The sequence below is a fragment of the Haliotis rubra genome, unplaced genomic scaffold (genome assembly GCF_003918875.1).
Source record: "Haliotis rubra isolate DU_JTF1 unplaced genomic scaffold, ASM391887v1 Scf800, whole genome shotgun sequence".
In the NCBI taxonomy this organism is placed as follows: Eukaryota; Metazoa; Mollusca; class Gastropoda; order Lepetellida; family Haliotidae; genus Haliotis; species Haliotis rubra.
In genome coordinates, this window is record NW_025767525.1 from 275,825 (window position 1) to 288,601 (window position 12,777).

Genomic DNA, 12,777 nt, shown 5'->3' on the forward strand with positions numbered 1-12,777 from the left:
GGTATTATTCCAAGATTTGGAAGCTCTCTTAAACGCATATCAATTTGGTTGAACGAGAAAGGGAAATTCAAATATTTGCTAGTTCCTCCACAAACCCGGCTTCCTTCCCCGCATAAGTACAAAGTGTGTAGCCTATTCCTTGTGTCGCCTGTCGTACTATTGCTTAACTATTGACAAAAGCGAGGTAAAAACTCATTTTTTTGTCGTTTTGATTCGGATCAGAGTCACACCACCAACATTCTTTTACGTTTTTCACAATTCTGTTTTAAATAAAATGTATACTGTTGAAGATTTCATGCTTGTCGGGTTCACAATTGACGTCATGTCACCGTTCCCACCGACCGATGTTCATGATGTCAATCACTGGATAGTCCGGTCCGAACTGGTTATTACAGACCGCCATCCAATAGCTGTTATATTGCTGAGTGTGGCGTTAAACAGCAAACAAAGTCGGGGTCTTCACGGATCAATCTGCAGTCCAAGCCTGTTACGTAACGCTGATAACGAGATTGAAATTGATTTATCTAGAACAGCGACATCAGCTGTCACACGCTGTTTTATCGCTGCTGTGTCACACTCCACAAACCAGAACAGTACAAAAAACACTGGTTTCAAACGTCACAGGCCTCCCACAATGGCCGCTGAGTAATATCGGATTAAATTTCCATGAAAAGCTCATACCTTACGAAGTGGAACGGCGTTATTGTGCATTCTGTACATAAGACTGCCGACAATTGATTTGACATGGTGATCACTCTGCTCGGATCACGTGACTTGAGGAAGCCAATGGGAGTACGGTCAGATCGTGAGAACAAACCCCTCCGTTAATCAAGTCCCCGTTTACCCGGTAGGTACTAATTAAACTGCCTTTCTCTTCCTCTTGCACGCATCCAAGAACAGGTAACCAAGGGATTGTTTTTATCCTCACCTACAAGAGTAACGCTGCGGCCTTGTGTCACAACACTGGTACTCTTGTTAGAGGAAGTCCATGTTTCTATTCCTGTGAAAAGATTTACTTTTTAACAGTTTGGTTTGTATCGTAAATACGTAGTCCTTTCCTGTATATCAAGACCACTAACGAGGGACAGTATTTTGGATAATTTGTGTTTCATCCAAGAGGGAGTGTACGACAATGTGACCTTCTACCTCCGTGAGTTTTTACCTATTTTCATAACACTTTGTAAATATATTTTCGCAAGGAGGCCAGAGACTTTGAACAAGTGACGCAGTCCAGTAAATCGGATTAAGTGTGGAAGAAAGATGGGTTTTCTTTGCTGTGGAAACTATCTGGAAAAGATGCATATGGCATTTACCGTTTTGTTTATCGTGCTCGCGAACCACGCGGTGAGGACTAAACAGTCAACGTCAGTTTCTGATATATCAATGACTATGAGTGATATGTCTACTGTGTCAGAGATGGGATCTGTTTCACTTCCATCAACGAGTGGTGGTATATCAATGACGTATTCAACAGAATCGACATATAGTAGTGTTGACATGAGTAGCGGTTCAGGTATATATCCAAGTGAAACGACAAGTTATTCCATGGGAGGTACGAATTCCGCAAGTATGTGGGGATCAACGGAAACCATGTCAAGTATGCCTCAGAACTCAATGACCACAATGTCTCCTGGAGGCTCCACGACCCCTGGTGACCCCACAATGGCATCTTGTATGTCATATCAGAGCTCCATGTCAAGTGATCCCACAATGGCATCTTGTATGTCATATCAGAGCTCCATGTCAAGTGATCCCACAATGCTGTCTTGTATGTCATATCAGAGCTCCATGTCAAGTGACCCAACAATGATGTCAAGCATGTCATATCAGAGCTCCATGTCAAGTGACCCCACAATGGCATCTTGTATGTCATATCAAAATTCTATGTCAAGTGACCCCACTATGATGTCTTGTATGTCATATCAGAGTTCCATGTCAAGTGATCCGACAATGATGTCATGTATGTCATACCAGAGCTCCATGTCAAGTGATACGTCGATTATGTCTAGCATGTCTTACCAGAGCTCCATGTCAAGTGACCCACCAATGATGTCAAGCATGTCATATCAAAGCTCCATGTCAAGTGACCCCCCGATGATTTCTAGCATGTCATACCAGAGCTCCATGTCAAGTGATCCCCCAATGATGTCTAGCATGTCATACCAGAGCTCCATGTCAAGTGAGCCCCCACTGATGTCTAGCATGTCATATCAGAGCTCCATGTCAAGTGATCCCTCGATAATGTCTAGCATGTCATACCAGAGCTCCATATCAAGTGACCCCACAATGATGTCTAGCATGTCATATCAAAGCTCCATGTCAAGTGATCCCTCGATAATGTCTAGCATGTCATACCAGAGCTCCATGTCAAGTGAGCCCCCAATGATGTCTAGCATGTCATATCAGAGCTCCATGTCAAGTGAACCCCCAATGATGTCAAGCATGTCATACCAGAGCTCCATGTCAAGTGACCCCCAATGATGTCTAGTATGTCATATCAAAGCTCCATGTCAAGTGACCCCCACAATGATGTCTAGCATGTCATATCAGAGCTCCATGTCAAGTGATCCCACAATGATGTCAAGCATGTCATATCAGAGCTCCATGTCAAGTGATCCCCCAATGATGTCAAGCATGTCATATCAGAGCTCTATGTCAAGTGTCCCCTTAATGATGTCTAGTATGTCATACCAGAGCTCCATGTCAAGTGATCTGATGTCTAGTATGTCATACCAGAGCTCCATGTCAAGTGAGCCTCCAATGATGTCAAGCATGTCATACCAGAGCTCCATGTCAAGTGTCTCCCAAATGATGTCTAGTATGTCATACCAGAGCTCCATGTCAAGTGACCCCTCGATGATGTCTAGCATGTCATATCAAAGCTCCATGTCAAGTGATCCCCCAATGATGTCTAGCATGTCATATCAGAGTTCCATATCAAGTGACCCACCAATGATGTCTAGTATGTCATATCAGAGCTCCATGTCAAGTGTCCCCCCAATGATGTCTAGCATGTCATATCAGAGCTCCATGTCAAGTGATCCCCCAATGATGTCTAGCATGTCATATCAGAGTTCTATATCAAGTGACCCACCAATGATGTCAAGCATGTCATATCAGAGTTCCATGTCAAGTGACCCCCCGATGATGTCAAGCATGTCATATCAAAGCTCCATGTCAAGTGACCCACCAATGATGTCTAGCATGTCATACCAGAGCTCCATGTCAAGTGACCCCCAATGATGTCAAGCATGTCATACCAGAGCTCCATGTCAAGTGACCCACCAATGATGTCTAGCATGTCATACCAGAGCTCCATGTCAAGCGATCCCCGATGATGTCTAGCATGTCATATCAGAGCTCCATGTCAAGTGACCCCCAATGATGTCTAGCATGTCATATCAAAGTTCCATGTCAAGTGACCCATCAATGATGTCTAGCATGTCATACCAGAGCTCCATGTCAAGTGACCCCCCGATGATGTCAAGCATGTCATACCAGAGCTCCATGTCAAGTGACCCACCAATGATGTCTAGCATGTCATACCAGAGCTCCATGTCAAGCGATCCCCCGATGATGTCAAGCATGTCATATCAGAGCTCCATGTCAAGTGACCCACCAATGATGTCTAGCATGTCATATCAAAGCTCCATGTCAACTGACCCCCAATGATGTCTAGCATGTCATATCAGAGCTCCATGTCAAGTGAGCCCCCCAATGATGTCTAGCATGTCATATCAGAGCTCCATGTCAAGTGACCCCACAATGATGTCTAGCATGTCATATCAGAGCTCCATGTCAAGTGATCCCCCGATGATGTCAAGCATGTCATATCAGAGCTCCATGTCAAGTGACCCACCAATGATGTCAAGCATGTCATATCAGAGTTCCATGTCAAGTGATCCCCCAATGATGTCTAGTATGTCATATCAGAGCTCCATGTCAAGTGATCCCCCAATGATGTCAAGCATGTCATATCAGAGCTCCATGTCAAGTGACTCCCCAATGACGTCCAGCATGTCGTATCAGAGCTCCATGTCAAGTGACCCCCCGATGATGTCTAGTATGTCATACCAGAGCTCCATGTCAAGTGACCCCCCAATGATGTCTAGCATGTCATATCAGAGCTCCATGTCGAGTGACCCCCCAGTGATGTCAAGCATGTCATATCAGAACTCCATGTCAAGTGATCCCCCAATAATGTCCAGTATGTCATCTTCAAACATGATGATGTCATACTCTAGCACGATGATGTCATCACAAGCGATGGGTACGTCAACACCTCCACTATCGTCGTCATCACCAGGGGATAGTTCTTCATCAATGATCCAAATGTCATCGTCATCACCAGCTGCTAGTTCCTCCACAGCACCTCCACTATCGTCGTCATCACCTGTGGATAGTTCTTCATCAATGATCCAAATGTCATCATCATCACCAGCCGCTAGTTCCTCCACAGCACCTCCACTTTCGTCGTCATCACCAGGGGATAGTTCTTCATCAATGATCCAAATGTCATCATCATCACCAGCTGCTAGTTCCTCCACAGCACCTCCATCAATTCGTCGTCATCACCAGCTGCTAGTTCTTCATCAATGATCCATCACCAGGGATAGTTCTTCATCAATGATCCAAATGTCATCGTCATCACCAGCTGCTAGTTCCTCCACAGCACCTCCACTATCGTCGTCATCACCAGGGGATAGTTCTTCATCAATGATCCAAATGTCATCATCATCACCAGCTGCTAGTTCCTCCACAGCACCTCCACTATCGTCGTCATCACCTGTGGATAGTTCTTCATCAATGATCCAAATGTCATCATCATCACCAGCTGCTAGTTCCTCCACAGCACCTCCACTATCGTCGTCATCACCTGTGGATAGTTCTTCATCAATGATCCAAATGTCATCATCATCACCAGCTGCAGGTTCCTCATCAACACCTCAGATATCTTCGTCATCACCAGCTGACAGTTCATCGTCCACACCTCAGGTATCGTCGTCAACTCCAGCGGCTGGCTCCCCGTCAACGTCCCCAGTGTCGTCATCATCAGCAACGACATCATCATCTACCCTAGCACCAAGCTCATCGGAAGCATCTGCTACATTAACTACATCCACAGAAATAATGCCATCAACAACAATGACGACACCGACCTCCACACTCGCAGACACGTCAACCTCTGTAGCCATCACCCCATCTTCTGTGTCAGTGGCTCCGTCCTCTTCAATTGTCATCGACTTCAGTGGTTTCTACGGATGCTTCCAACAAAGAGGCATAAACTTTTTAGCTATGTATGAGGTCTATAACAAAGTGTACTGTGCTGCGAACACGATCACTGCAATTGGAGACAAACTAGCGAACCTGACCCTCCCGGATGGTAATGTGACAACCATAGACTTGAGTCCTGCGTCGTCATCTGTGCTTGCCACCGTCACTCCCGCTCCCCTCAGCACGAGCGGCCCCAACTGCTCGGCATATGACTTCACCGGACAATCCAACGCAGAAATACTTTCTGGCCTCCAAACTGATGTACAAACATCAATAACGTTCTTCACATCTCAAGCTTCAACTGAAGTTGACCAAGCAGCACAGTGTGGCGTCAACGTCCTCGGCTCCCAGGCATCGGCGTACACCAGCACCATCGACACATACAAGACAAACGCCAAGGCCCAGAATGTCGAGTTCAAGACCTACTTCGAGGCGCTGTTAGCTGCACTTAAAGAAGGTGAGTGCTACGTTTCTTCTAAACGTTTGGTGACAATACAGTCAAATTTCGTATCTTACGCTTAGTTTTCCGTTACAAGCTGACCATTCGATAATCTGATGGGTAAAGGAATGGGATGGGGGATGGGGAGCGCTTTGGCTGCGATATTTTGGAAACGGCAAATTCGGTCATAAACAATGAATGACGTTTTTTGGACAACAATGACGGCAGAGGCTTTGGCCTATCATCCCACACAGCAGAGGATTTCTGAAGGGTCAACGAGTGACGTCATTGATCAAACCTCAGAGATATATTCTAGGAATTTGCATCGCAATTCTTTTCTTGCCATTGTGATGTCAGCTGTTACCATGGCAACAATATATTAAGATGAAATCCCAAGTTTTATGGGCACAGAAGCTGTTTCTCACTTTATTTCACAGAGGAAACTAGTTATTATTGGTAACAGCCTAAAAAGGTTGAAGAATTTGGATGGTGAATTAAGGGTAGATTATCGAGTCGTTTAAAAGAAAACAAAACTCCAACTGTAGTCGTTCGATAGGTGCCAATTCAACTAGACTGCGTAATCACCGGAAACCAGTTAACGTCAGCGACTAAACTAACTGGGTTTCGGACCAGCTGGGGAGGACCTGGTGCCTCCTTGACAAACAGGGATTGACAATCTCTTGAATTCTCATATTTGACTGGATTATGCTTACCAAAACCTTTCACCTTGCCAAACCGTATATGTGTGAGACCGTTTATGTACAGTGATTTACTTCAGTATATAGCTATTACGTGAACGTATTATTTTTGCAACAATAAAGTTGAGTTAATGTACCCTAGACAGTACATTGCAAGCAATTAATTATTAATCTCATCTTCAATGTTTTATCGTATAAGCCTTACACTTGTGTATTTGTCGTCATTCACCTGATGACGTTATTAATGAAGCGTATAGCGTTATAGATAACAACTTCCTGTTTATTGCATAGAGCGAGGTTTCAGTATAGATATAAATACCGTTATCAAGCTAAACGCTATTCATAAAGTATGCTTCATTATTGACTCACTAACTTGAAGAATGCCGATCAAAAATAATAGCTTCATTCCAAGTGTTAATTAGCCATGGTTGCACTTGACTTTGCAAAATACCTGCATCTGAATATGTATGTGCGGTAGAGATTCACTGTCATTCAAAACGACTTCCTTAAACACATCAATTATACTGCAACACAAGGCTCTGCGGACTAAATGACGTCATCAGTTGCCATGGCATCACAATCAAATGACAACGTAACTTTACATATTACGCTCAAGATACTAGTTTTTACTGTTTTCTAAATTTATAAAACGTTTGCATGGTCCTGTTTTTGTATCAAATTTATCAACTCTCGTCGCTAAAATATATAATCTCGCGTACAAATAACGTTTAGAGTTCACATATTTGCCATCAAAAACACTCGAGTAATTTCCTTTACATCCACATTTTGTAATTTGCTTTGGCGTTATCCACGTGTTTGTTATTCAGGAGGTTATCACAAAATAACAATTTAAGAAAGATCTATGTATGATTACTTCTACCAGTCACACGGATATGCTTCGAGCCCAGGGACATCAAAGGAAAATCAAACAAACCCTTGTCCCTTGTGACCATGAAACGACATGTAACCGATTCTCTCCTCACTAACGAACGCCCCCTTATACCTGTATTACAATACTCAGTGTTAGTTCAGTCAATCTGTTATTGATAGATATGAACTGTTATTAGACGCTGCAGGTGAATGTCAATACCATGATATTTACATGTGTCATTATAATAAAGAAACATTGTGCTACACGGTCACATGAATCGCGAACTAAAACCATGCATTAGTATATCCAGAATCACATCACATGTTTGTATGATATTTTTCAAGTATACTCATGCCAATAATGGTTGTCACCCCCTTCAATTTTTATTGGAGAGGGGGTGTTGGGGTGGGTGGGGTGGGGGTGGGGTGGGTGGGGGGTGACAACCATTATTGGCATGAGTATTTAGATATCTACATACAGAGACTTCACCAAATATATAATGATACAGTTGCAAAGAAAATAATGATTAGTTTTAGGCTGTTACAGACGTTACAGAAAGAAATATTTCTCATTCATATTTCTGTAGTGAATTCTGGTTTCTATGTAACCTGGTTCCCTAGCATCGTGATAAAACAAAGTCTATAACAAAGTCTATGACAAAGTCTATGACAAAGTCTATAACAAAGTCTATAACAAAGTCTATAACAAAGTCTATGACAAAGTCTATAACAAAGTCTATGACAAAGTCTATAACAAAGTCTATGACAAAGTCTATAACAAAGTCTATAACAAAGTCTATGACAAAGTCTATAACAAAGTCTATGACAAAGTCTATGACAAAGTCTATAACAAAGTCTATGACAAAGTCTATAACAAAGTCGATAACAAAGTCGATAACAAAGTCTAAGACAAAGTCTATAACAAAGTCTATGACAAAGTCTATAACAAAGTCTATAACAAAGTCTATAACAAAGTCTATGACAAAGTCTATAACAAAGTCTATAACAAAGTCTATAACAAAGTCTATAACAAAGTCTAACAAAGTCTGTGACAAAGTCTATAACAAAGTCTATAACAAAGTCTATAACAAAGTCTATAACAAAGTCTATAACAAAGTCTATAACAAAGTCAACCACGACAGTTAAATGTATATCGAGGTCTCTGAAACTGTCTATTCATAACATTTCATAAATTCCATATCCATAACTATTATTGTTTACACATTCTATTCAATAATAAATTATGTCCTATGTATGTATTAAGGGAACACTGAATAAGGTCCTGTAATGCGCGTAGGCTAAGGCCTTTCTTTCAAATGACAGTTCGATTTATATAACATAGGACTGAAATAATACCTTAACCGCCCAATTGAGAGAACTTCCACCTCACGTTTAAACTCCGTTGTTTCATAGTTGACGGGATCTACGTAAATACTTCAAGCTAACCAAGGTTCGGCACAACCACGGGTGGTGGGGTAGCCTAGTGGTTAAAGCGTTCGCTCGTCACGCCATAGATCCGGGTTGACTCCCCGCCGTGATATTGCTGGAATATTGCTAAAGCGGCGTAAAACTAAACTCACTCACTCAATCGACACGACCACAAGCTGACAAACTAAACTGGAAAAACGGAGGGACCAAACTTTGACTTCCGACGGGTTTTGATTTTATAGCTATTTCCATAGTTATGATATATAAGTTTAACATACATATATTACATCTTAGCAAACATGGACATGGTCCATTCCGATTATGATATAGGCACGTGTTTAGGAATCAAATAACAATGATACAAGTTGTTCCAAAAACTGTAAGCGAATCTTGCAGAACACGTTTTAAGTTATCATATACTCCCCACCCACACAACATTGCAAGATATTTAAATGGGGACTGAATAGTTTATCAGATATATTTGTCGTTAAAGCTATATAAATATATACTGAAAGAAACAAATATAGGAACACAGGAAAATTGAAGTGTTCCTTTAATATTTTTCAGTTTTCATCGAATAGCGCTATGGGAGAAAACCTGAGAATAAATAAAGGAACACTGCAATCATATGACATTGATGTTTCATCATGTGACAATAATGTTTCATTCTGGGACATTAATGTTTTCTTATATGACAATGATGTTTCCTCATGAGACATTCATATATATATACCATAACACCAACAAGAAAAGCAATAGGAAACACGTTCACTATTCACTAAGTGTCCTACACATTCAATTTATGTATAATACAAGTTATTTATTTAGAGGCCTTGCCCTGGGTGATGTGGCAATTGCCATAGTAACAGCCTTGGCTCGCGTCAATGACAAATACATGCCATCATGAGTCTGTCCCATCGATCGTTTGATAAAGACACGCTGGTGATATGTTTCATATAACATGTCCTAATGTCCTCACGGCCATTATTATTCAGTCAATGTGGACATAAAAGCATCATTTTACTGTATGATTATTAATATACACACTGTCTCTACCTACCTGGGAATGATAAAAAACATAATTAAAATGCACACAACTTTGGGGAATAGCGTGCATATGTACTGTTCAGTTACACAAGCACAACAAAACTATTACCATATTCCAAAGAAATCCATGCTTACAGCTTACGATTCTGGCTATACTGTAAGCATGCATGCATGAATGCACGTAGCATCCGTCATTAACACTATTCCCCAAAACAAACACAGAAACATACAACATTCAAAACAATCATTGCAATCATAAACAATATGATAACTGAAGCGTCCCGACTGATAATGTTTTTTCCTGAGAGTGTAACATAAAATATAACAAATAAAATGGCGAAATTCCTATTACACACATATTTACTGTAGAACTAACTGATTACCGGCTGACAACCTATATAAAACGTAAACAAACTGAATAGTAATGGCAGAATTTAATGTTAGAACGATAAGAATATAGAAACAGTAAAGTATCTGACCGTCTATCGTTAGCTTGATAGAGTGATTCATAATTGAAGACGGGATTCGTTGCTAATTACAGACAGGGGTTGGCGCTCAGTGCGTTACCAGGGCAATGTTGATGCGTGTAGGCGGCCATGTTTGTGATGAGTGTTACCTGCAAACTGTTTATAAATTGGATTGAAAACTTTGAGGCGATTGTACGAATTCTATGTTATAATGAGCTAGGTATTACTGAATCACTGTCAGGTACTGTGATACCAGGTGTTCGCATAAGGTGATCATATCCTGCCCCAACGATGACAACAGTCGTAAACAAATGGAAAATCTAGCCAATAATTGCTCACCTAAAAAAACAGAACTTATGGTACACGTCAAAATAGGGATTTGCATCGGACACCATATTTGTCAATGATGCGGCAACGTGGAAAGTTCTGCGTGCCCCATCAAAACGGTCTGAAATCTTTACAGAGGCATTAATGTTGCACCCTTGATCAAAGAACTTTAAAACAAGAGATGTATGTGGATCTCAGTTTGATTTGCAAAATAGTCCACAAAATCTTGCGTGGGACCCTCTTTAGTTCGCTATAATTTGTCTGAAAGCGACGAATACCTTTACCAGCTCGTCCATGATACGTATATGATTACAAACAAGCATTCAGTGTGAATATATGTAACTTTGTATGCTGTTCCGTGTTGACTGAGTGTCAGAAGTTGAAACTATAAAGTTTGTTTGTTTTTGTGGGTTTTTTGTTTGTTTGGTTACTATAAAGTAAACCCGGAAACAGTTGTAAAATATTTGGTTGGTTTGTTATTTTACGCCGCACTCAGCAATATCTCAGCTATATGGCGGCGGTCGGTAAATAATCGAGTCTGGACCAGACAATTCAGTGATCAACAGCATGAATATCAATTGGCGCAATTGGGATACGATGCCACGTGCCTGATCGCCTGATCCCGTTAGTCGCCTCTTACAAGCATGGGTTGCTGAAGACCAATTCTAACCCGTACAAGAACTAGGTCTAAAACCTACAAAAGAAATGTGACGTTATCAACAGCTGTATTCTAAATTTAACTAAGGTTTTGGATTTCATAACCATTTCAGCTGGAAGGAATGTACGGGGATAATACATTTGCGATCGTTTAGGTATTGCCTCTGTGAACCAGAGCTTGACCCAGTTCAAGGGAGTCAGCTTGGTACGCTACCCTGATTGTTCCCTACCCTGAATGGCTTAAGCCAATACAAGGCCAGTCAGGACAAAACTTGTACACACGCCATTGTTCACTGGGCAACCAAGCGAGCTGCAGTACCGAGACAATCAACCTGTGACAGCATATAACGCCCCTCTGATGTATTTGAAGTAGCCATTGTCATATCTAACACAGCTCCATATATACGTATAGTAACATATAGTAAACAAGGAAGTTAAGCATAAACACAGATCACTAAGGGAAGACGGTGTATAACCATCAACGCCTGAAAATACCCAGTCTCGATTATCTGCTGATTTCATAAAGTGCAAAATAACGGTAACAGGTGTTTGAATTTATAATTTATGGATAGATAATTCTTATGTATAATTTTATACTTGCCTAATGTGTAATACTGTTAGCGACAGTGGGTGTTCTATTGGGTGTTCTGCTGGGTGTTCTATTAGACATTCGCAACAGTAATAAACTAGTGAGTATACACATTCCTCCCCACCGTCATCCGTCACGAAAGAAGGTCAAGGTAATAAAACAGGGACATATTCTTCGCCCACCGGGTTCAGGAATAGTTGGATAATGGCAGCATTTGAAAACATACTAAACCTATAAGTTATATTAGCATGTCTCTCCTTTGGAAAGCAGTTTTCGTAATTAGTTCGTAATGTCATCAGATGGCGAGGTGACCGAGGTTCAGGCAGATTGTACCAAGCAAGGCGGGTGGTAGAGAAGTAACACATGGAAAAAGCAATGGCTGAAACTTAGTTCGAAAAAATTGAATTGACACCTCGTTGAATTGACACCTCATTGAATTGACACCTCAGCAGTGTTCAAAGCCACCTTAAATGTATACAATCGATTTGCAAGATTGTTTCATGTTGCTCGCGAAAGGATTTGCATTCATTCATTCAATCATTCATTCATTCAATCATTCATTCAAATCCCATTTCTTCCTCCCTTCCTTCCTTCATTCACTCACCCTTGAAGATCCGGGGTAGAATAGGTCTTCAGCAACCCATTCTTGTCATAAAAGGCGACTATGCTTGTCGTAAAAGGCGACTAACGGGATCGGGTGGTCAGGCTCGCTGACTTGGTTGACACATGTCATCGGTCCCCAATTGCGCAGATCGATGTTCATGCTGTTGATCACTGGATTGTCTGGTCCAGACTGGATTATTTACAGACCGCCGCCATATAGCTGGAATATTGCTGAGTGCGGCGTAAAACTAAACTCACTCACTCACTCATTCATTCACTCAAAACCCACCCACCCACTCATTCTAAAATTCTAATGGTCTAAAATTCTGATGTTCTAAATTCTGAATAATCCATTTTGATACCTGGCCGTAACCCGTT

General features: G+C 41.3%; 2 protein-coding genes across 3 annotated transcripts; one reads left to right on the forward strand and one right to left on the reverse strand.

Annotated features, from left to right (window-relative positions):
• Nucleotides 1–715: 715 nt before the first annotated feature.
• Nucleotides 716–2,695, forward strand: LOC124261621 (chitinase-like protein PB1E7.04c). Of its 2 annotated transcripts, none has more exons than XM_046695960.1 (2): nt 716–1,665; nt 1,906–2,695. In XM_046695960.1, exons 1-2 carry the CDS (start codon nt 1,261–1,263, stop codon nt 2,479–2,481), a joined length of 981 nt encoding a protein of 326 aa, XP_046551916.1. In that variant the 5' UTR covers nt 716–1,260; the 3' UTR covers nt 2,482–2,695. The 2 variants fall into 2 exon arrangements, with proteins under 2 accessions (XP_046551916.1, XP_046551915.1); XM_046695959.1 differs by having other exon boundaries at nt 716–1,662; nt 1,903–2,695.
• Nucleotides 2,696–4,169: 1,474 nt separating this feature from the next.
• On the reverse strand, nt 4,170–5,065 carry LOC124261611 (secreted acidic protein 1A-like). The gene is made up of 3 exons (XM_046695951.1): nt 4,975–5,065; nt 4,652–4,876; nt 4,170–4,552 (listed from the first exon to the last, which is right to left on the reverse strand). Exons 1-3 carry the CDS (start codon nt 5,063–5,065, stop codon nt 4,170–4,172), a joined length of 699 nt encoding a protein of 232 aa, XP_046551907.1.
• Between the last annotated feature and the right edge of the window lie 7,712 nt (nt 5,066–12,777).

Excerpts from the sequence above, each read along its gene's own strand:
- LOC124261621 (XM_046695960.1), top strand. The coding sequence starts at position 1,261 with ATGGGTTTTCTTTGCTGTGGAAACTATCTGGAAAAGATGCATATGGCA. Across the intron at positions 1,666-1,905 it reads CCCCTGGTGACCCCACAATG|ATGTCTTGTATGTCATATCA; the intron begins GCATCTTGTATG and ends GACCCCACTATG.
- LOC124261611 (XM_046695951.1), bottom strand. The coding sequence starts at position 5,065 with ATGTCGTTGCTGATGATGACGACACTGGGGACGTTGACGGGGAGCCAG. Across the intron at positions 4,877-4,974 it reads TGAGGTGTGGACGATGAACT|GTGATGACGACGATAGTGGA; the intron begins GTCAGCTGGTGA and ends AACTATCCACAG. Across the intron at positions 4,553-4,651 it reads TGTGGAGGAACTAGCAGCTG|GTGCTGTGGAGGAACTAGCA; the intron begins GTGATGACGATG and ends GAATTGATGGAG.